Raw genomic sequence first — 26,154 nt, forward strand, 5'->3', positions numbered from 1 at the left:
AATTAATTATATGTTCGATTTTCTTTTTATTTTATATATATAAATATATATATATATATATATTGAGGAAACTACAAATTCAGTGTATCGTGATAAAATATTGACCACTTTTGGACACATCTCGTTGAAGCAAAGAAGCACCACTCACACACGGGTTGTTTTGTTTTATGAGCTTGGTTAAAAAAATTTTTAAGAATATAACCTCATGTAGTGTATTTGACCACTACATGGGGGGTTATTTTTTTTAAAAAAATTTTGACCAAGTCTCTTTTTTAAATTAATCCTCACACTGACACTCTCTCTCTCTATATATGTATATAATATAAGTCAATTTCATCCCATTTTCTGTTTCTCATGCTAAAGCACACACGCAGATAAATGAAAATGAAAGAGTGCAACAGAGATGATTACAGTGAGTGCTGCTGTTTGCATCCAAAACACATAGTTGTAGGTGTATGCGCGTTTTGCTTGAACGAGAGGCTCTTACTTTTAGCAGCTAATTCACACCAAACCCGAATCCGTCACCTTCACCAAAACAAGAACGTCCACACATTCTACGATGTTTTCTCTTTCAAAGGTTTGCAACATCGTATCAAGGTTAAACAGAAGAAATCTGACCTTCAGAATCTGATCATCACTTCATCTGTCTGCAGTCAAGAAGGTATATATGATTTGCTGATAAAGGAATCCATGTAGTCCAACTTAGTTCGGATGTATGTAAACTCTACTTTTTTAGAAACATTTTCTATCTTCAGCAAGAAGTATAACGTGGGATGATCCATTATTTGATGAAATTGCCAAGTTCATGTAGATAATAGAGAATGTTTGTTCCAAGGGTTTTTCCTTGTCAGAAATTCTTCTAGCTGCTCCAATCCAGATTTTGTCACGTCTCTCTGAGCCCTTTTTAACTTATTTGCTCGAAAGAAAGTAATATTTTTCATCTATACAAGAAAAATTCGAAATCTTGATACAATTACTATTACATTCATCACCAAATACTTAGGTTTTATTTTTGTGTGTCACCTCATATTCTTTTATATCAATCAAATTTGAAGACAATGGTGTTGCATCATGGGACAAGGAGAACATCTCCAAAGAACAACTTGATCATCAAAGTGAATATGAAAACTGCGACGATGCCAAGAAGATAAGAAGTTTGGTAGATCACGTGAAACATCGCGCAGCGATGCTGAGGTGGCGGAGGCGTATTGGCCACATCTTTCATCTCTTTAGATGGAAGAGGTCCAACAAAGGCAATATGTGCCATGGCGCCAAGCTTGAAGGAGCAAACTTTAGATATGGATGGATGAGGAATCTCACAAAGAATAAAGGGCTTTTTGGATAGATCGAGAATATCCAGAGTGCGTTTCCAATTCTCGGGCATTAATTTTTGTTTATATAGATAATGAAATATATATGTATTATATATGTTCTATGTACAATTGAGGTTACAGATTGAGTTACAAAATGCAACTTACATAATTTTCCATCTAATATTTAAATTTTTTAGTGAAACAAGAAATTTGTTATTTTTAAGATGTACATATATATACCATTAATATGAGTAGAATGATTATTAATAGATAATCCAAATATATCATTACTCGAACTCGACCCGGGATTCGATTTGATCTCTAATCTCATTAAACGGAAATTGAGCTAATAATTTTACATGAGTAATATCGATTTAAACCTTGAAGGTACGTATTTTATCAATATATTGAAGAATATATTTATAGGATTAATAAATAACTTTAGGAAATCAAGTATCCATTCCCTCTAGTGCACAAACAGCAATACTAAAAGGGCCAAAATATATTTAGATAAGAAAAAGGGACCCATATCCCTCTTATCCACCAAACGAATCAAGAAAATCGAGCTTGAATAAAATGTAAAAGGGGGACACCTTTATTTTGCTTTCATTTTAAAGGTCTCCCATTGTCAAAAAATACTTTAGAGAGCATATTTATATTGATTTGTCATTGCATGTAAAATGACCATACTTTAATATGCCTAGCAACCCTGTGAACGAACTGGTAGGCCTCTAAATAAGATAATGCAACAGTCCATGTGCTCTGATTCTGCAACTTTGGAGTAATTACTTTTGTCTTGTAATATTGAATGCACGGTAGCCAATATTGTGTTTCTCTTTTCTTGAAATATATATTTGGGATTCTTCAAAACTCCCCAACGATTCTTGAAAATTCTTGAATCTTGTTGTTTAAAGTCAATAAACGGTACATACATGATACATGGCCACCTTTACACGAACAAACTTATGAACACAAACTAAAATCAAGAGTTAAATGAACGCAAGTGCAGTTGTCAACTCCAGCAATAGAACCTGCAATATTAGATACAACCAAACAAGCAACACTTAGAATATAAAAGCCAATCCATCTTGAACTCCAGTTGGGAATCCTCTTTTGCACGATATATGTACATTTCCACTGGGAAGTAAGCCGTTAGTAGCCAGAATCCCAACGCACCGAGAATCCCAACAATGTCCGTAGCCATGGCAATGACAGTAGTGAAGACCACGAACTCCGAACAAGCCTAAAGAGATTGAGCTTGTAAGGCTAGTATCCTGGGATTGGGATTTCTTTGGTGACGAATTCGCTTTCAGGAAACCATGCGACATACGATCTTTGGGCAAATGCAAAACGGGGTTGACAGAAAACTTGATATACTCCCACAGGATGGATGATATCGCGGCATTGTTCGCTAAATCAATATGCCAATAAGGATTGAAATAACCAAAACCCGGTGAGTAGGACGTTTCCCGGGGTTTGATCTCCGAATGCTGCATAGCCGAAACAGGCACGTGACATGTAGAAAACTGTTGTTACTATTATACTTAGAGAAGATTCGGATGGTGGAGATTTGATTGTATCCTATCAATTGAAAACAAATAGACCAGAACAAATTTTAGTTCAACAGAGAATAAAAATAAGATGGAAACAACTTTCTCAAGAGTTCGAGCTCCTCCAGATTTTTGTTGCTCGAGTTACTTCTCCAAAGGCTGTGCCACCGGTAACTCCGGTCAGACTTCCCTTGGTTTTTCGGTTTTCTGTAACCAAAAATTTCATTTCAAATGTCAAAAGCAACATATTTGATCGATGAGAGGCTGTGCCTGTCACCATGCACCCTCAAAATAACTCAAATTTCATGCAGTGTCTGTCTACACAATAATGTAAGTCGCTCCATCTATTAAATTATGAAGTTTGCTGATGAATTCCCTTACCTTCAAGGTTTGAGATGCCTAGAACCAGAACAATGGTGGGATACGTGAAGGACATAGCAGCCGTAACAATAGAAAGCCGCAATATTTGATCGAAGTTTCCAAAGCACCAAATGTATTCATGAAAGGATTGCTTGAAATTATGCAGGGGCTATCCTTTCCTTTTGTGTTGAAGCAATAAGACCTCTTAATCGCCCTGTTACAGTAGAGTTCATCAAATTTCCAATCACACCGGATGCATTTCAAGCTACGCCAACACGGCAGGACCGACTCAAATGGGATCCTCTCCCACAAACAGAAAAATCGAATTTTTTTTTGTAATATTTTGAATAACATTTAAATCGTTGGTCTACCGGTTTACAGTTCCTAACGACAAACCAAAACTCCAAGATTTTTTTTTTACATTTTCAATCTTTAAACATGCAGCATCGTCGCATAAAATTGAATAAATATAGAGCAGTACCCGTTCTTTCGAGTCGATCGACCATCCTCGTCGAGAGAGATAATAAGTGGCCATCGAATCTCTATTGTCACGGGCCATTTCAACTCAAGATCCAATCCAATGCAGAAATGAAAATGACAGAGTTGTAGGTCAGTGAGATTCAAAAAGTTAGGCCACTACTCAGGTATGGCTAACAAATTTTGTTCAAGCAGTCTGAAAATTTTCAACTATATATATATATATATATATATATATATATATATATATATATATATATATATATATATATATATATATGCACACGTCAAAGTATTTGCATGCATCGCCGAAAATCCAAATTGATTTCAATAATTTTTCACTGAACAAATTTAAACTTCCACGCAAGTTAAATTACACTCCGCCATGAAAAGGGACAATCGAAAAATAGTAGACAATGTGAATTTAGTTTGCGGTGACGATTAAATAAATTTGTCATATTGTTTTCTTGAGAATGGTACTAGCTAAGATGAATCGTTACGTCGTTGAATATTGCGTGTAATAGTAATTTTAGTCTGTGCAAATTAGTGTAATTAATTTATTAAAACAAATTTAATAAGGATTTTTGAAGCAACTAGAATACGTTAGAATGTCAAAAGGCAAACTTAATTAACAGTACCTTTTAATCTAACTAATTTTAATAAAGAAATTTATATTTTTGGTAATCTTTTTTCTTTTTCTTTTTTTTGAGATTTTGGTAATTTGTGTTGTCGAATTGTAGTCTAAGTCCACACTATCTTCATTTTTATTTTTTAAAAAATCTATTATTTTCTTATGACGTAGCACTGATGTGAAACAAATATGACTTTGACGTATGTAGTGATACATTAACGCTTCCAAAAAGAATGTCTGAACTTGCGAAAAATTAGGAAGATATATGATTAAAAATTCAATTTTCCCATTTTAATATTTTGGGTTTTCTCCCATCATTATTGATTAGAGTATGTCTACTATAAGACGGGTCGGTCAGGTACATATTTAGAGTGAAAATTAATATTTTTTGCTTATAAAATAATACATTTCATAGGTCGGGTCGGATAGGAGATCTGTCTCACAAAATTGAACCGCGAGACATTATCACATAAGTTTTTATATATTGATTATTATATAATCGAATTTGATGTCTGTTTACGCTACATCGAGAGTTTTTCTCCTCTTATTACAAATATCATTAGATCGTGTGGGTCCTCACATTTTTAAGGAAGTTGACATATATGTTCATGCTTCAAGGGCTAACATTTGACTATATTATAGGAGGAGAAATACCGAGATGCAGCATAAATTAATCCTAGAATTTGATTGGCGTTTTTTCAACCTTAAATCTCCTATAATTGCCCACGTCTGTTGGACAACTCGACATTTAATTAATTTCTACCAATGTCATTTTATTGTTCATACATTTGTTCCAAGTCATGGCTAGATCGAGATTTCCATCTTGCATGCCTTCAATCCACTTAGGAATATCTATTGCATATATTATTTACATGCATCATTCACCAAGGAATAATTAATATCTATCTTAAACTCTTAAAATGGCCAGTTTTCTTCAAGTACTAGGTCACAATCCAGCTATGTGTCACTCCACCAACAACAAAGGCCAGGCCCAGCACTACGTGGAGCTTGCTATTTCTTCCACCACACAACTTGCTTCCGGTTGCGCCTTTTTTCCTTCGCCTCGTTCATCTGTCTTTCTCTGTTTTCTTATCTTGCTTTTCCTTCACCCATACTCCCGTCTGGAACGGCCAGCCTACGTAAAAAAAAAAGGCTTGCTTGGTGTTCTCTCTGCGGCTTCGTGCTTCCATTTTCTCGTTGCTCCGTCTGGTGCTGCGCTATTTCCCTTCTCAAGGCCGGTAAGACTCTACTGTTTTCTGCTTTTTCCCCTTCTCCCTGTGCACTCATCTTTATATCTTGGTTTCGTTCTTCTTCGTCTCGACCATTTTGTGTTAATCAGGCGTAATTTACTTGAAAAGAAGCTAGCTGACACTGATGTATCTGAGGAAGTTCAAAATAACTTACTTAAATCTTTAGAACAAAAGGAAACTGAATATATGCACATCCAAAATGGGTGTTGATGATTTTGAGTTGTTGACAATGATTGGAAAATGAGCTTTTGGCGAGGTAATGATTTGTAAAGTACTTCGCTTACTCGGTTGTCATAAATTCCATAGGTTTTCCTTCTATAATTTCTTTAATCCTGGCATCATATTCATGAATTTTTGAATCAGCTGTTCTGAGAGATCGAAATGCCTTTCAATATAGATTGAGTCAAACAAATAATTGTTGATTTTTTATTTTTTATTTTGGTTATACAGGTTAGAGTTTGTAGGGAAAAAACTACTGGCCATGTGTGCGATGAAAAAGCTTAAGAAATCAGAAATGCTTCGTAGAGGCCAGGTACCTAAATATGAACATTTGATGATTTTGTTGTAGCCATGTTTATATTGCTGGTCCTCAATTAGCATATTTGTTAGGTTGAACATGTGAAAGCTGAAAGGAATCTGCTTGCAGAGGTGGACAGCATTTGCATTGTGAAACTATTTTGTTCTTTTCAAGATGAAGATTGTATCTCATCATGGAATATCTGCCCAGTGGAGATATGATGACTTTATTGATGAGAAAAGATATTTTGACAGAAGAAGCCCGGATTTTACGTAGCAGAGACGGTTTTGGCTATTGAATCTATCCATAAGCACAACTATATACACAGGTTTGTAGATATCTGTTTTTAATTTTCAGTTTGACTTCATAATGGATATTGCTTCAGTTGATCTGATATTTTCCCCCTTTGAATGCTTAATTTTCTACAGAGATATCAAGCCTGATAATTTACTACTTGATAGATACGGTCATTTAAGATTATCAGATTTTGGCCTGTGCAAGCCTTTAGACTGTAGTTCTCTAAAAGAAGACTTTTTAGTTGGAGACAGCTTCAATGAAACTTCAAGAAGTGATGAAAACTCCACTGCTACAAAACGCACTCAACAAGAACAATTACAACATTGGCAGAAAAATAGGAGAATGCTTGCAAGTGGTGACAAATTTTTAATATTCACGTTGCTTTTCTTCTAATTGTTGACAACTCAATACCATTGTTTCTTTTTTAATTATGCATATTTTTTGACTGCTGGCTTATTCCACAGTGGGTACACCTGATTACATTGCTCCAGAGGTTCTTCTAAAGAAGGGTTGTGGAATGGAATGTGATTGGTTAATTCCTATAGTCTAGAAGTGGAAATTTTTATTTCCTTTTGGTTTCGTTTGTACTGAATAACTGATATCAGAACCGGACATCAAAAATATCAGCAATTTTATTTTTTGTAAAAGCTACTGCATGTGCTCCTTTCCCTCACAATACCTATTTCTTTGATTTATTTTTCAGTTTTCTGTTGCCTATCTGTTTGAGTTATGGATCGGGGAAGATGATCTTAGTCATCATTTATCGGAAAATGAGACGTGTTATCGTTGCGCAGATGGTCTCTTGGTGCTATCATGTTTGAAATGCTTGTGGGATATCCACCCTTCTATTCTGACGATCCTATGTCAACTTGTAGGAAGGTATGGCTTTGGTTTGCTTTTCTAACGTGTCAAACTGCATGAGAGTAATTGGGCTACTGCAATAAATATGAAATCAAACTGTACGTCTCTCCTGGGATCCTACTATTGTGGTATCAAAAGTGTTTTTTGGAACTCTGTTCTGGGTCCATTTGCATGCTTCACTCAAGAGTATTCAAGTGTCTTAACTTTTTATCAGTTACCAAGGTCACTTGAGGAAATTTCTTCTCTTTTCTTATTTGGTGATGAGTTATTGATCGAGGATGGAGTTGTAGCTAGAAAGGTCTAAAATAACCATATTTATTAGTTCTTACTGCTATTTTCTTCGGTGAATATTGTGGTTTCAAACTTCAATTCAAAGGTATCTGGAATCTTAAATCTTTCTTATACTTAGCCCATATTGGTTTATAATTAGAACGCTTATTAGGAGTATTGGCTAAATTTGCAGATAGTGAACTGGAGAACACATTTGAAATTCCCAGAGGAAGCTAAACTTTCTTTAGCAGCAAAATATCTGATAAGCAAATTACTTTGTAGTGTCAACCAGAGGCTCGGTTCAAATGGAGCGGAAGAAATAAAGGTGTTTTGATGTGTGCTTTCTGCTATATTTTTTGATCACCCACCTAAGTTTATGGCAAATCATTTAAATTGGGTACCCATTTAGGCTCATACTTGGTTTAATGGAATTAACTGGGACAACATTTATCTTATGGAAGCTGCATTTCTTCCAGAAGTCAATGATGAGTTGGATACCCAAAATTTTGAAAAGTTTGAAGAGGTATTGACTTCTCTTGACTTGAACATTACAATAGTTTCTGAAATTGTTGATGTTTTGGGAGATGTATCAATAATTTTGATTTTTATGTTTTGGCTACAGGCTGAAAACCAATCTCGCACTTCATCAAAATCTGGCTCATGGAGAAAGGTAGTTATGCTGTCAGATCTGGAGAAGAAACCTATATTTAATTTAAAGTTCAGATGTTTAATACTTAGCAAAACAAGGTTTGCGCATGATGTGGCAGTGCCTATGGGCTAATGAAGCTAATATTATTTTTTGTTTTTCCTCATATTGCCCGGAAAAACTGTATCCTCTTTAACGAAATGCTTATTTATATTATGTGAAATAGTGAACAGCTCTCATCATATTCATTCCTTATATTTAGTGGAGTCACGCAAACTATTATATAAACGCTTGACTGTAATGAGGATTTCCAAAACTCGATTCAGCCCTCTACAGACAATCCTAAATACCAACAAATTCCATCAAATCAACCATGTACATTAAATGAATAACAAAATCTTTATATTTTGTTATCGAAAATGTTTAGTCGTCGTATATATGTGTAAACATATTATAAACTATTAAATGAATAACAAAATCTTTATATTTTGTTATCGAAAATGTTTAGTCGTCGTATATATGTGTAAACATATTATAAACTTTATGTTAATACAAGTTTGAAACAATTTTTATTCATGTACTATAATTTCTTTTACTGGGCCATCATTATTATCTCTTATTCAGCTGTCTTATGTTTTAATTTTTAATCTCATGTGTCGTAAAATACTAAACGTTTCAATACAGATAGAACATAAAAAAATATTATTTTCATGATGTTTATAGCTTTTAAATTTACATTATTAGGTAAGATCTACATAAATATAAATACATAATTAATTATTCTGAAAAAAAATGCTTAATCATATTTTATACTGTTAATCTGGGTAGGACACCTCAAGAATTGAGGTGCCCGTACCTAGTATATATATATATATATTAAATCGTTATATATATATATTAAATCGTTATATATATAACGATTTAATAAGAATATATTGATTTATTGTTTCAAAATTGTTTAAATTTTGCTACGTTCGATATTAAATTAAGTACTTACCATCGCCTTAAAACATATGGACTTTTCGTATACAGCTAGCACTATTTGATAACGATAATCATGATGATATATTTTTTATTTTTTAGGAAAAAAATATTATAACTTCTGAGTCAAGTACAATATATTGAAAATCAAATCAAGCTTTCAAATAGCAATATAATCGAGATAGCACAACACACCTTAGATGTAATAACACAAACATTTGTGTGAGATGGTCTCACGGGTCGTATTTTGTGAGACGTATCTCTTATTTGGATCATCCATGAAAAAATATTGTTTTTATGCTAAGAGTATTACTTTTTATTGTGAATATCGATAGAGTTGACCCGTTTCACAATAGATCTATTCATGTAATATTAAACGCATGAGTGGTTTCCTGGGCCTACACTATTGTCTGAGAGAAGTGTCTCAGGCCCAATTTTTTTTTAAAATTGGTAGTAGAAATATTACTGTAACAAAACCTGAGCGACAAGTTCAAAGTGTTGGTAGTAGAAATATTACAAGTTTTTATGGAACAATCTTGCGATTTTATGTGCAAATTTTCAGAGAGAATCGTTTGTGCTGAAAAGTTGAACTTTATACTAATTTTTTTTAGGAATGAAAACTTTTTACTTTTTTAGTACGTACGAATGAGTGTTTTACCAAAGGAAGGAGTAGTGGAAACCGATTCATCAATTTTTTTATGAAGTGAGTGAATATTGTTGGAACCCACTCTGAGTATATATATATTTAAATAAAACTACAAATTTACCATCAATTTACAACATTATTTAACCACACCAACATTTACGTTGATATATTGGGCCCGAGAAAGTGTCCGTTTAGTTATCGATGTAAATAAGTCGAGTCAAACAATATGAGATTTGTGCTCGATTCGTTTAAGATATATATAGGCTCGAGCTCCAAGTTTTTATCATGAGGCTCGAGTTCAGATTGTTTTAAAATTATTTAACTCGTGAAAAGTCGAGCTTGAATCGTTAATAGCTTGTTTATCATGTTTAACAAGTCTGGCTCGAGCTCGAGTTCGGCTCGTTAAGCGTGCTCATTTCGAGCTTGTTAACAAGCTCATTTTCGAGCTTGTTTGACAAGCTCGTTGAACATTTTTAGCTAAAAAACCGACTAATATGACATACATACATACATATTACTTATTTATGATATAGGATATCCGAAGTGGTTCAGAAGATCATTTTTCCTACAATGGTGCAAATATTTTAAACAATGTCTTTTTTTTTTTTTTTACATTGTCGATGTTTATACGAACTATCTTGAACATGTATATATAGGGAAAATTTTAATTTTTTGTCATGTATGGTTTTTTACGATTTTGCTTTTTTATGTTTTTAAATTTAAGTTTTAATAATGCTTATTTCAAATTTTGGAGTTTATAATATTTTTCCAACTACTTTTGTCACCATATCAGCATCAAATGGAAAAAAAAAATTTAAAAAAGATAACATGCTAAAACTAAAGTTTGATGTTATAGCGGATTACGATAATAAAGATGTAAATATCCGATGCCAAAATTATAATTTTTTCATATATATATATATATAACATTTTATAATATACAAAAAAAAAAGGGTTTGGTGTTAAAAAGAAAAAGAAAAAGAAAAGAAAGAATTGATCGCGAGTGATCTTTTCACACTATATTCTCTTCAGACATTTTGTTGGTACAAAATCATGATTCATCGCCATCCCACTTTTGTGGGCCCACATCTTTCCTAATGTCTTTTATATTTTACTCGTGACCTTGATTAATTAGGTTAACATCACAGAGGGGCTATAATTGGAGATATCATTGTTTCTGGTACAGAAGTTCCTATAAAAATGGGAAAGGCCGGACATTAGCTCCATTATATCAAACAAGCTAGATAGGCTCGGTCGGGATCGGATCCCTTCCTCGTAGCAGCTAGTCCTCGTTACTTTCAGTCCTTTAGCTATTGTTTGTTAGAGTTAATGAGATAGTCTCAATTCATCCTATTTCATCAGATCCGGGGTGTGATAGGGTTCTGAAGGATGAACCGGATATGGACAGTTCCAATAAGATTTCATGTTTGGTTGTATATTATATTATATTATATATAATTGGGTCAACATCTTATTATCAACATTAAACGATATCAGCAAATAAACTATCTATATGTATACCAGTGGATGTACCGTCAAAAATAACCAATGGATGTATAATAAATTGCATTTAACCAAAATAATTTTGGAAAATTGTCAATTTGAACGCGTAAGTTTCCAATTTCTTTATTTTTTTTATAACTTGCCAAAGTTGAATTTTTGTAATATAATTTGGTTATTTACTGAAAATGCTAACATGATCCCGATTTTCAGAACCGTAAAATATTTTGCCACACTAAATTCAAATCACAACTCCGATAGAAAATTTAAAAAAGCAATCAAACATTGACAACAAGTTGGAATCAAGATTCTATGGTTGATTAAGTAAAAATCTATGTACGTACCATGATCTTGTTGCCCCATTTAATTAATTAATTAATTTTTATAGATGTATACTTGGGAGGTCCTACTAGATTAGATAGATTACTTTAAAAAGTCATTAACTACCCTAATATTGTAATGCTTTCACACTTTATCCATTTGTATTACCATTTCTAATACTGATTAAATAGCGATTATCATCAACATTATACTAATCTCAGAAATTACAAATACGATGGAAATAAACTTGATTCGCGAAGAAAAAAAGCACACAGCTAGCCTACATAACAATTTTTAAAAACTAATTTGGTCCAACACCATTTACCAAACCAGTATATGACCAAACTTTTTCAAAAACACACACTAAACATAAATCTGGTAGTGACCTCGGATCATTATAAGGATGTACCAAAAAAGTTTTGTACTCACCTAACCACTTTAAATTATGAAACAAAGAACCGAATCTTTCGTTCCGACTTATGAGCACACAAGCTATTTTTGATCCTCCAACAACTTTGTACTTTAAACTCATTATCTTGTGCATGAAATCCATCACGCCCTTATAATGAAGGGATGTTTAACAAGAAAATATTAAAATTCGAAATAAAATTAACTAAAAATAATTAATAAAAACATATATACGTACTTGATTGGAACAAATTCATCCCGATGCGTACACTCCTTATTCGAGCTACTATCTCTCGACTGATTTAGTTCTTCACGCCGTATACAAAAACCGAAATTTTCCCGTAAATTTGAAAATTTTCAAGACCAAGACGTATTCGATTTAAAACCAAGGATACCTCCTCTTCTGTTTGGGGTGGACATGTCACCATGTCCCAGAACACCAAAATTTTATAAGAATCTATATGGAAAAGAAGGAAAGGAAACTGAGGATGATTTTGGGTAAATGAGAATGAATAGTGCAAGGGTTAGGAGAGGGGGAAGAGCATTTATGCAAGGCAATTGACATTTTAAATTTTCTGTAAATGTGTGTTTCAAGGTTTCTGTTGCGAATTTATGGCTACTTATGAACAATGCAAGGGTTAAAGGAGGGGGAAGGGCATTTATGCACTGCAATTGACATTTTAAATTTTATGTAAATGTATGTTTCAAGGTTTCTGCTACGAATTTATGGCTATATTTGAACATTGCAAGGGTTAGGGGAGGGGGAATAACATTTATGCACGGCAATTGACGTTTTAAATTTTCTGTAAATGTGTGTTTCAAGGTTTCTGCTGCGAATTTACGGCTACTTCTGAGATTTCACGCCTCTTGAAGAGGCGTGATTAGAATATTTTAAATGCATACTTGCTTTTGGAATTTTTCATTGTATTAATTATAATCTCGCGTGACTTGTTTTTGGACTTTTTCACTGTAAGTAAAATTAATGTGTTAGTCACAACTACCGTGACTTATTTTTTTAAAAAAATTATAAAATAAATTAGTCACATCTATCGAAAATTTACGGACAATTGAGACTCAGAATCGATTTTTACTCGATCAGAAACTACTACTTCTGAGAGGCGTCGTCAGAAAATTTTAAATGCATGACGACTTCCACTGTATTAATTATAATCCAGCGTGACTTGCTTTTGGACTTTTTCGTACCGACTTATGAGCACACAAGCTATTTTTGCTCTTCCAACAACTTTGTACTCCAAACTCATTATCTCGTGCATGAAATTCATCACGCCCTTATGATGAAGGGCTGTTTAACAGGAAAATATTAAAATTCGAAATAAAATTAACTAAAAAAAATTAATAAAAACATATATATGTACTTGATTGGAACAAATTCACCCCGATGTGTACTCTCCTTATTCGAGCTATTATCTCTCGACTGATTTGGTTCTTCACCCCATATGCAGAAACCGAAATTTTCCCGTGAATTTGAAAATTTTCAAGACCAAGACGTATTCTATTTAAAACCAAGGATACCTCCTCTTATGTTTGGGGTGGACATGTCACCATGTCCCAGAACACCGAAATTTTATAAGAATCTATATGGAAAAGAAGGAAAGGAAACTGAGGATGATTTTGGGTGAATGAGAATGAACAGTGCAAGGGTTAGGGGAGGGGGAAGCGCATTTATGCACAACAATTGACATTATAAAATTTCTGTAAATGTGTGTTTCAAGGTTTCTGCTGCGAATTTGTGGCTACTTCTGAGATTTCACGCCTCTTGAAGAGGCGTGATTAGAAAAATTTAAATGCAAACTTGCTTTTGGACTTTTTCACTGTATTAATTATAATCCCGCGTGACTTGTTGGATTTTTTCACCGGTAGTAAAATTAATGTGTTAGTCACAACTACCGTGACTTATTTTCTTTAAAATTTTAAAAAATAAATATGTCACATCTATCGAAAAATTTACGGACAACTGAGACTCAGAATCGATTTTTACTCCATCAGAAACTACTACTTCTGAGAGGCGTCGTCAGAAAATTTTAAATGCATGACGACTTCCACTGTATTAATTATAATCCAGCGTGACTTGATTTTGGACTTTTTCGTACCGACTTATGAGCACACAAGCTATTTTTGCTCTTCCAACAACTTTGTACTTCAAACTCATTATCTCGCGCATGAAATTCATCACGCCCTTATGATGAAGGGCTGTTTAACATGAAAATATTAAAATTCGAAATAAAATTAACTAAAAAAAATTAATAAAAACATATATATTTGATTGGAAAAAATTCATCCCGATGCTTACTCTCTTTATTCGAGCTATTATCTCTCGACTGATTTGGTTCTTCACCCCATATGCAGAAACCTAAATTTTCCCGTGAATTTGAAAATTTTCAAGACCAAGACGTATTCTATTTAAAACCAAGGATACCTCCTCTTATGTTTGGGGTGGACATGTCACCATGTCCCAGAACACCGAAATTTTATAAGAATCTATATGGAAAAGAAGGAAAGGAAACTGAGGATGATTTTGGGTGAATGAGAATGCACAGTGCAAGGGTTAGGGGAGGGGGAAGCGCATTTATGCACAACAATTGACATTATAAAATTTCTGTAAATGTGTGTTTCAAGGTTTCTGCTGCGAATTTATGGCTACTTCTGAGATTTCACGCCTCTTGAAGAGGCGTGATTAGAAAATTTTAAATGCATACTTGCTTTTGGACTTTTCCACTGTATTAATTATAATCCCGCGTGACTTGTTGGATTTTTTCACCGGTAGTAAAATTAATGTGTTAGTCACAACTACCGTGACTTATTTTCTTTAAAATTTTAAAAAATAAATATGTCACATCTATCGAAAAATTTACGGACAACTGAGACTCAGAATCGATTTTTACTCCATCAGAAACTACTACTTTTGAGAGGCGTCGTCAGAAAATTTTAAATGCATGACGACTTCCACTGTATTAATTATAATCCAGCGTGACTTGATTTTGGACTTTTTCGTACCGACTTATGAGCACACAAGCTATTTTTGCTCTTCCAACAACTTTGTACTTCAAACTCATTATCTCGCGCATGAAATTTATCACGCCCTTATGATGAAGGGCTGTTTAACAGGAAAATATTAAAATTCGAAATAAAATTAACTAAAAATAATTTAAAAAACATATACATGTACTTGATCGGAACAAATTCATCCCGATGCGTACTCGCCTTATTCGAGCTATTATCTCTCGACTGATTTGGTTCTTCACCCCATATGCAGAAACCGAAATTTTCCCGTGAATTTGAAAATTTTCAAGACCAAGACGTATTCGATTTAAAACCAAGGATACCACCTCTTCTGTTAAGGGTGGACAAGTCACCATGTCCCAGAACACAGAAATTTTATAAGAATCTATATGGAAAAGTAGGAAAGGAAACTGAGGATGATTTTGGGTGAATGAAAATGAACAGTGCAAGGGTTTGTCGGAGGGGGGGAGGGCATTTATGCATGGCAATTGACATTTTAAGCGTCGATGAAAGCCATTTAGACAGCTGAAAATCGAAGCAAATGTAAGGGTGAAGTGGAAATATTTGTCCCAAATAATGATAATCAAGAATCCATGGAAAGCTATGAATCCGGATTCTGCTCACCGCCTCTATGGACGAACCACCGCCTAAGCCCACTAGGGGAGGGAAGTGCAAGGTTAGGGGAGGGGGAAGGGTGCAAGGTTACTTCTGAGAATAATGAACGAGAATAATGAATAGTGCAAGGTTACTTCTGAGATTTCACACCTCTCGAAAAGGCGTGTTCAGAAAATAATAAATGCGGGCAATTTTACTTCTGATATTTCACGCCTCTTTCAGAAAATTATAAATGCAGGCGTGATCGGAAAATTATAAATGCATTTGCTTTTGGACTTGCTTTTGGACTTCCACTGTAAGTGTTAGTCTCGGCGATTATAATTGAGATTCACGCCGATATTTAATCCATATAATTGAGATTCACGCCTCTTCAATCAGAAAATTTTGAGATTCACGCCCCTTGAAGAGGCCTGATCAGAAAATTTTAAACTTCACTATTAGTAATTAGGTTCCACTTTGCAGGCCGTAAGAAAATGGTAAGAAAATGACACGTGCAAAACAATGTCTGGATGAGGAAAATATAAATGCCATGAAATAGATCAACTGCCGCCAAGAACACAATCAACCACAACTGCTTACTTTTCATTAATGATATATTTACTTTCAGCGCCAGAGTAATATGCATCCAAGATGAATAAGGGTAACCTTAGTAAACAGAAAGAATTCTAAGCATTTCTTAAAAGATCAACCCATTGCATATAAACCTAGTAGGCATCTAAACCACGAGAGAAATGCTGGACATTTAAATGAGCGTGTAGCAACCCCTTGTTACGCATTTTAAAGCCGTGAGGCCTCGAGCCAAAACGGACAATATCGCAAGTGGGCTGGAACATGACATTTGGTATCAGAGCGACTTTTTAATATTTTTAAACATATTAGAAGATGAGAGTTTTTAAACATATTTTTGATAAAAACACGACTTTTTAAGTTCATTAACTAAAATTTTATTTTCTGAGGACCAATTATGCGGCATAAATATGTTATAATTTTCTAATTCACGTTAATATAAAAAAAGTTTATAAAAGTAATCACGAAAAAATATAAAAGATTAACTGAAACCTAGTCAAACAAATCCATTAATAACAATTACCGAAGCACATATACAAATACAATGGACACAAATTTAATTCGAGAAGAAAAATGAACTCTAGATGGCCCACATTAAAATTTTCAAAAACTAATTTGGTCTATCTCCATTTAACAAACAAGTAAAAGACTAAATATTTTCAAAAGAACACACTAAACATTATTCTGCAAGTGTCCTTGGATCATTATGAGGATGTACCAAAAAAATTTTGTACTCACCTAACTACTTTAGACTATGAAACAAAGAAGCAAATTTTTCGTTTTGACTTATGAGCACACAAGCTACTCTTTCTCTTTCACCAACGTTGTACTTCAAACCCATTATACTTTGCATGAAATTCATCACGCCTTTATGATGAACACTTTTTTAACAAAAAAATAATAAAATTCGAAATAAAGTTAACAAAAAATAATAACATGAAAACATGTAGACGTACTTGAATAGAACAAATCCATCTCGATGCATTCTCTACTTATTCGAGCTTCCATCTGTTGGCTGATTTGGTTGTTCACCCCGTATGCAGAAATTGAAATTTTACCGTAAATTTGAAAATTTGCAAGACCATTACTATTCTACGTAAGACAAGGGATATCTCCTCTGCTGTTTCGGGTGGACATGTCACCATGTTCCAAAACACCGAAATTGCATAAGAACACATATGGAAAACTACCTAGTAGGTGAAGGAAAGGAAATGGTGAAGGCCTTTCGGTGAAATCCCAAATCGCTAAACCACGGGAGAGATGTTGAGCATTTAAATGAGCGTGTAGCAACCCTTTGTGACGTGTTTTAAAGCCGTGATACCTCGGGCCAAAGCGGACAATGTCACAAGTCGACTAGGCCATGACATTTGGTATCAGAACGATTCCGCGTGAGTTTGGGATGGTGCGGCAAATCTCAGTGAGGACGGGGTGAATGCTCTTAGACGAAATCCCACATCGCTAAACCACGGGAGAGATGCTGAGCATTTAAATGAGCATGTAACAACCCCTTGTGACGTGTTTTGAAAGTCGTGAGGCCTCGAACCAAAACAGACAATATCACAAGTGGGCTATGACACGACATTTGGTATTAGAGCGACTTTTTAATATTTTTAAACATATTAGAAGATGAGAGTTTTTAAACATATTTTTGATAAAAACACGACATTTGGCATAAATATGTTATAATTTTTAAAATTATTTTAAACATATTTTTGATAAAAACATATTTGAGCATTTAAATGAGCATGTAACAACCCCTTTTTAATGACACGACATTTGGCATAAATATGTTATAATTTTCTAATTCACGTTAATTTAAAAAATGTTTATAAAAGTAATCATTAAAAAAACATAAAAGATTAACTGAAACCTAGTCAAACAAATCCATTAATAACAATTACCGAAACACATATACAAATACAATGGACACAAATTTAATTCGAGAAGAAAAATGAACTCTAGCTGGCCCACATTAAAATTTTCAAAAACTAATTTGGTCTATCTCCATTTAACAAACAAGTATAAGACCAAATATTTTCAAAAGAACACACTAAACATGATTCTGTAAGTGTCCTTGGATCATTATGAGGATGTACCAAAAAAATTTTGTACTCACCTAACCACTTTAGATTATGAAACAAAGAAGCAAATTTTTCGTTCTGACTTATGAGCACACAAGCTATTTTTTCTCTTTCACCAACGTTGTACTTCAAACCCATTACACAATAATAAAATTCGAAATAAAGGTAACAAAAAATAATTACATGAAAACATATAGACGTACTTGAAGAGAACAAATCCATCTCGATACGATCTCTACTTATTCGAGCTTCCATCTGTCGACTGATTTTGTTATTCACCTCGTATGAAGAAATTGAAATTTCACCGTAAGTTTGAAAATTTGCAAGACCACTATGTATTCTATTTAAGACAAAGGATATATCATCTGCTGTTTCGGGTGGACATGTCACCACGTCCCAAAACACCGAAATTGCATAAGAACTCATATGGAAAAACTATCTAGTAGGTGAAGGAAAGGTAATAGTGAAGGATCTTAGACGAAATCCCACATCGCTAAACCACGGGAGAGATGTTGGGCATTTAAATGAGCGTGTAGCAACCCTTTATGACGCGTTTTAAAGCAGTGATACCTCGGGCCAGAGCGAACAATATCACAAGTCGACTAGGCCGTGACATTTGGTATCAGAACGATTACGCGTGAGTTTGGGATGGTGGGGCAAATCTCAGCGAGGACGGGGTGAAGGCTCTTAGGCGAAATCCAACCTCGCTAAACCACGGGAGAGATGTTGGGAATTTAAATGAGCGTGTAGCGACCCCTTGTGACGCGTTTTGAAAGCCATGAGGCATCGAGCCAAAACAGACAATATCACAAGTGGGCTGGGACATGACATTTGGTATCAGAGCGACTTTTTAATATTTTTAAACATATTAGATGATGAGAGTTTTTATACATATTTTTGATAAAAACACGATTTTTTAAGTTTACCAACTAAAATTTTATTTTCTGATGACCAATTATGTGGCATGAATATATTATAATTTTCTAATTCACGTTAACATAAAAAAAAGTCTATAAAAGTAATCATGAAAAAAATATAAAATATTAATTGAAAACTTAGTCAAACAAATCCATTCATAACAATTATCGAAACACATATACAAATACAATGGACACAAATTTAATTCGAGAAGAAAAATAAACTCTAGCTGGTCCACATTAAAATTTTCAAAAACTAATTTGGTCTACCTCTATTTAACAAACAAGTATAAGACCAAATATTTTCAAAAGAACACAGTAAGCATGATTCTGCAAATGTTCTTGGATCATTATGAGGATGTACCAAAAAAAATTTGTACTCACCTAACCACTTTGGATTATGAAACAAAGAAGCAAATTTTTCGTTTTGACTTATGAGCACACAAACTATTTTTTCTCTTTCACCGACGTTGTACTTCAAACCCATTATACTTTGCATGAAATTCATCAAGCCCTTATGATGAACACCTTTTTAACAAAAATAATAATAAAATTCGAAATAAAGTTAACAAAAAATAATTACATGAAAACATATAGACGTACTTGAATAGAACAAATCCATCTCGATGCATTCTCTACTTATTCGAGCTTCCATCTGTCGGCTGATTTTTTTCTTCACCCCCGTATGCAGAAATTGAAATTTCACCGTAAATTTGAAAATTTTTAAGACCACTACGTATTCTATTTAAGACAAGGATATCTCCTCTGCTGTTTCTGTGGACATGTCACCATGTCCCAAAACACCGAAATTGTATATGAATCCATATGAAAAAACTACCAAGTAGGTGAAGGAAAGAAAATAGTGAAGGCTTTTCGGTGAAATCTCACATCGCTAAACCATGGGAGAGATGATGTGCATTTAAATGAGCGTATAGCAACCCCTCCTGACACGCCGTGATGCCTCGGGCCAAAGCAGACAATATGACAAGTTGATTGGGCCGTGACATTTGGTATTAGAGCGATTCCGCGTGAATTTGGGATGGTGGGGCAAATCTCAGTGAGGACGATAAGTCCTGTAGGCGAAATCTAACTTCACTAAACCACGTGAGAGATATTGGACATTTAAATGAGCGTGTAGCAACCCCTTGTGACGTGTTTTAAAGCTGTGAGACCTCGGACCAAATTGGAAAATATCACAAGTGGGCTGAGCTTTGACATTTGGTATCAGAGCGACTTCACATATGTTTGGGATGGTGGGGGAAATCTCAGTGAGGACGCTGAGTCCTGAAAGGGGGGGGTGAAGGCCATTACGCGTAATCCCACATCGCTAAACCACGAGAGAAATACAGAGCATTTAAATGAGCGTGTAGCAACCCCTGGTGACGCGCTTTAAAGTCATAAAGCCTCGGTCCAAAACGGACAATATCACGAGTGGGCTGAGCCATGACATTTGATATCAGAGTGAGCTCGCGTGAGTTTGAGATGGGGGAAAACTTCAGCGAGGACGCTGAGTCCCGAAAGGGGGGGTGAATACCCTTAAATAACTAATGGATGTATAATAAATTGCATTTAACCAAAATAATTTTGGAAAATTGTCAATTTGAACGCGTAATTTTCCAAATTTTTTTTTTTATAACTTGTCAAAGTTGAATTTTAGTCATATAATTTTGTTATTTACTGAAAATGTTAACATTTTTCAGAACCGTAAAATATTTTGCCACACTAAATTCAAATCACAACTCCGATAGAAAATTTAAAAAAAGCAATCAAACATTGACAACAAGTTGGAATCAAGATTCTATGGTTGATTAAGTAAAAATCTATGCACGTACCATGATCTTGTTGCCCCATTTAATTAATTAATTTGTATAGATGTATACAATTTGATTTGAGAGGTCTTACTAGATTAGATAGATTACTTTAAAAAGTCATTAACTACCCTAATATGGTATTGTTTTCACACTTAACGTATTATCCCTTTGTATTCACATTTCTTATACTGATTAAATAGCGATTAACATCAACATTCGACTAATCTCGGAAATTAAAAATACGATGGAAATAAACTTGATGGAAATAAACTTAATTCGCGAATAAAAAAACACACAACTAGCCTACATTACAATTTTTAAAAACTAATTTGGTCCAACACCATATACCAAACCAGTATATGACCAAACTTTTTCAAAAGCACACACTAAACATGAATCTGGTAGTGTCCTCGGATCATTATAAGGATGTACCAAAAAAGTTTTGTACTCACCTAACCACTTTAAAATATGTAACAAAGAACCGAATCTTTCGTTCCGACTTATGAGCACACAAGCTATTTTTTCTCCTCCAACAACTTTGTACTTAAAACTCATTATCTCGTGCATGAAATTCATCACGCCCTTATGATGAAAGGCTGTTTAACAAGAAAATATTAAAATTCGAAATAAAATTAACTAACAATAATAATTAAACATATATGCGTACTTGATTGGAACAAATTCATCCCGATGCGTATTCGCCTTATTCGAGCTATTATCTCTCGACTGATTTGGTTCTTCACCACATATGCAGAAATCGAAATTTTCCCGTGAATTTGAAAATTTTCAAGACCAAGACGTATTCGATTTAAAACCAAGGATACCTCCTCTTCTGTTTGGGGCGGACATGTCACCATGTCCCAGAACACCGAAATTTTATAAGAATCTATTTGAAAAAGAAGGAAAGCAAAATGAGGATGATTTTGGGTGAACGAGAATGAACAATGCAAGGGTTAGGGGAGGGGGAAGGGCAATTATGCACGTGAATTGACATTTTAAATTTTCTGTAAATGTGTGTTACAAGGTTTTTGCTGCGAATTTATGGCTACTTATGAACAGTGCATGAGTTCGGAGGGGAGGGGGAGGGCATTTATGCACGGCAATTGACATTTTAAATTTTCTGTAAATGTGTGTTTCAAGGTTTCTGCTGCGAATTTATGGCTATTTCTGAGATTTCACGCCTCTTCAGAAAATTTTAAATCCATACTTGCTTTCGGACTTTTCCACTGTATTAATTAATCTCGTGTGACTTGCTTTTGGACTTTTTCACTGTTAGTAAATTAATGTGTTAGTGACACCTACCGTGACTTTTTTTTTAAAAAAATTTAAAAAATAAATAAGTCACATCTATAGAAAATTTATGGACAACTGAGACTCAGAATCGATTTTTACTCCATCAGAAACTACTACTTCTGAGAGGTGTCGTCAGAAAATTTTAAATGCATGACTTGCTTTTGGACTTCCACTATATTAATTTTAATCCAGCGTGATTTGATTTTGGACTTTTTCGTACCGACTTATGAGCACACGAGCTATTTTTGCTCCTCCAACAACTTTGTACTTCAAACTCATTATCTCGTGCATGAAATTCATCACGCCCTTATGATGAAGGGCTGTTTAGCAGAAAAATATTAAAATTCGATAATTAAACATATATACGTACTTGATTGGAACAAATTCATCCCGATGCGTACTCGCCTTATTCGAGCTATTATCTCTCGACTGATTTCGTTATTCACCACATATGCAGAAACCGAAATTTTCCCGTGAATTTGAAAATTTTCAAGACCAAGACGTATTCGATTTAAAACCAAGGATACCTCATCTTCTGTTTGGGGCGGACATGTCACCATGTGGCGGACATGTCACCATGTCCCAGAACACCGAAACTTTATAAGAATCTATATGGAAACATAGTATAGTAGGAGAAATATTCAAATAAAATATAAATTCGGATCACAAAATGATATATGACTCTAATTATTTAGAAAAATCGAGTCAAATATTTTATAAAACAAGAATACAAACATTTAATCGTTTACATTTGATACAAGATGCGAGTGAATAACAGTCAAGTTTCCATATATGATGAACGTACTTGAACTAAAAATATCATATTAGGATCGACATGTTTCTAATTGTAAATGTGGTTGACGATTGTAAAAACAAGGAACATACAATTATGAAGAGGTAGAAAATCAGGGGCCTTGAGCCTTTCATCTAAAAATTCTTGACTTGCTTCAGCAGCCTAAAGAATTCGGGCCACAACAAATGAGACCATTTCATTTCATGGAAAAGACGGTGGAAATGAATAATAACTCGCGCAGATCTAACAGCGACATGGCGTAGATGAAATCCATTTAGACAGCTGAAAGTCGAAGCAAATGTAGGGGTGAAGTGGAAAAATTTGTCCCAAATAATGATAATCAAGAATCCATGGAAAGCTATGAATCCGGATTCTGCTCACAGCCTCTATGGAAGAACCACCGCCTGAGCCCACCTAAGAGCCCTTCGCAACCTCTCCTTAGCCACCATAACTACAAGTGCATATCGCCAAACTCAAGATTACAGGCCATCGTCCGAAGTCAGTTTGAGCTGATGGAAGTGGTGAAAAGCATGCCCGAGGATCGCAAGCTTTGAAAACAAGGGGCTGCTTCTGAAAATGGTGTTTCCGGTTGGTTTGCCGTCCAAGAGAATGAAGAGTTTGGACAAAAATATCGGAGGAAGTTCAGCAGAATTTCCGAAGGTTTCTGGGGAAAGGGATTGGTAAAAGAAAAGGTTTACAGCTTCCACCTATAGTGACAGTAGTAGAACAAGTGGTGGAGGCTACGGCATCGGTGGCCGCAGCCAGGATAGTATCAGGTATCTTTACTTCTGGAAGATATGATCTAGGATTCAAAATTCTTATGAATTCATATAAAGGGTATCTTAAGAGCATGGTAGCCTGTTTGGGTAAAAAAAATTGAATCTTGAATTTGTATAGAAGTAATCTACGAAAACAAATTGTTTACTGTGTGTTCCTGTGAGTACACCATTACCGGCCATTATTCCAGTCCAGCAGAAGAGAATCGGCGGAGTGAAGGAGGAACCAATCCCTTTTGTCTCTGGTTATAGCTTAGCACACATGATTTAAAAATCAAACAGCCACTTTTCCCCTTTGGTTCAAAGAGTTTTATTTTGCAAAGACAATCGACCTTTGTTATAACCATGCTGATATGACATCACTTCTCCACTGTGGGATACTCGATCAAACCTAATCAGCCAAAAGTTTGAACCTTCATTTCATATACCAAACATAGCCTTAACTGACTAATCATAGCATCTTTCATATTTTACTGAGACAGTATTGATTTCATATTAAACATTATTTCACTTGCAGCTTTGTATAATAATTCTATTTGGGTTTGAGTTAAGTCGCAATGATATTGGGAAACCGTGCCCAGGTGGTAGATCCCTTTGAATGAGAGTCTTTATAAATAAATAAAGCATCATAATCCTAACTTGCAAAAATAACCATTCAATCAGCTCTTGGGGCCACCAGATGGCGTTTGCCACAGACGATATATATTTTACACCAGTTTTTGTGAATATGAACGAGGGATCTAAATTGATAGCAAAATACATGATGTCCTCTTGTAATAAGTTTCCAGACTCTCACACAAATCTACTAGATTTATTCATATTGCATGCACAAACCATTTAATGCTGCAGGGAAAAAATGTTTTTTGCAGCACCTAACAAAGATATTCTTAGTATATAAAGGGCTTAATATGGTTTTTTTTTTTAATTTTTAGCGGTCTTCTACAATCCAAAGTGATTTTCAAGAATCATATTTGTATATGGAGCTTGAAAAACAGAATTCAAATACGAAGGAAGATGGAAGATGGAAGATGGAAGATGGAAGAGACAGTGTCAAAATGAAAAAATATCAATTTACAGAGAAAAATTTAAACAGTTGGATTGAATAAAAATGGGAGGGTGTGACACCTATTTATTTCTTTATCAATTAGAATAAATCATTTTTACAGAGCAAACAAGACATGATCGATGGAATGCTATTATAAGAAGTCGTCAGCTAGCTGCAGTTATACATTACAAGACAAACATTAGGTTGTGGTTATCAATGAAGAAATCGTGTTTTGATCGAATGATCCTCCAAGCATTCTTTCTTCCATTGGAGATCGAGTTGTTCAGTTTGGAGGGAAAAAACTATACCTGGGAGACGATTAAGACCGCTGACGTAATTTCGAAGAAATATATGATGTATAATTTGGCAAAATCATCAGCACGATATTCTTTTTATAAAAATTATATTATTGGGGGTTGCTGGCATTAATTCATTATCTTCAGTTGTTTTCTTTGTTGTCTAAAGTAGTAGTACTTATGGGACTCTTCAAGCACATATAACCTTTTGAACAGTGGTTTGTCTCCCCTATTCCGTGTCCAAGAGTATTATTATATACTTTACAAGCCCATCCCCCCCCTCATGTTTGCATGATTGAATATGGTTACTATTAACTCATTTTTAAATCTGAAAATTTGTAGGTTTTACTGTCAAAGTGAACATCAAAATGTGGTGTCTACATGGTTATGCAGTAACAAATAATATATAACTGACTTATAACATTACTATTGTAGTTTTTTTTATTAAAGTATGGATATTTGTTCATACATATTTCTTGAAATGATTCTATGTAGTTTCACAACTTCTACAAACAAGATGGTGCCCAACATAAAAAGATAAATTTCGACATATGTGGGGTCTAGAAAAATGAGATCCTTAATTCCAAGTAAAAATAAACTAAATTATGGAAACGCGAAGTTTTCCTGGTTGGAAATCATAGCAAAAGCAACAAGTACAAACTTCTAAGATCTGAAAGCTATTATACTATCAAACTGTCTGCCGAATGTTTCACTTTTCCTAGAACAAACAAGTTGTCAATACTTGTATTTCATTCGATACTGTTAATATTGGCTATAAATTTTAATTATGGTTTGCATTTGATCCTAAATCTCTCAGCATGTCTGCCTAAATAAGTAGGCTAAAGTAGTTAAAAGAGGGGAGGTACTTTTTTTTGCTTCTTGAGGCCTTCATCATGTCAAGTTCTTGGAAG

The 26,154-nt window shown here is 34.4% G+C and overlaps 1 protein-coding gene and 2 pseudogenes across 1 annotated transcript; 2 read left to right on the forward strand and 1 right to left on the reverse strand.

Annotated features, from left to right (window-relative positions):
- Nucleotides 1-384: 384 nt before the first annotated feature.
- On the forward strand, nucleotides 385-1,345 carry LOC140809512 (uncharacterized). The gene is made up of 2 exons (XM_073167170.1): nucleotides 385-661; nucleotides 1,056-1,345. The coding sequence occupies exons 1-2, from the start codon at nucleotides 385-387 to the stop codon at nucleotides 1,343-1,345; spliced, it is 567 nt and encodes a 188-aa protein (XP_073023271.1).
- Nucleotides 1,346-2,276: 931 nt separating this feature from the next.
- Nucleotides 2,277-3,299, reverse strand: LOC140809522 (amino acid permease 3-like; annotated as a pseudogene).
- A 1,952-nt stretch (nucleotides 3,300-5,251) lies between these two features.
- On the forward strand, nucleotides 5,252-8,420 carry LOC140809533 (uncharacterized; annotated as a pseudogene).
- The last annotated feature ends 17,734 nt before the right edge of the window (nucleotides 8,421-26,154 follow it).

The sequence above is a fragment of the Primulina eburnea genome, chromosome 1 (assembly GCF_022965805.1).
Source record: "Primulina eburnea isolate SZY01 chromosome 1, ASM2296580v1, whole genome shotgun sequence".
NCBI classification, from domain to species: Eukaryota; Viridiplantae; Streptophyta; class Magnoliopsida; order Lamiales; family Gesneriaceae; genus Primulina; species Primulina eburnea.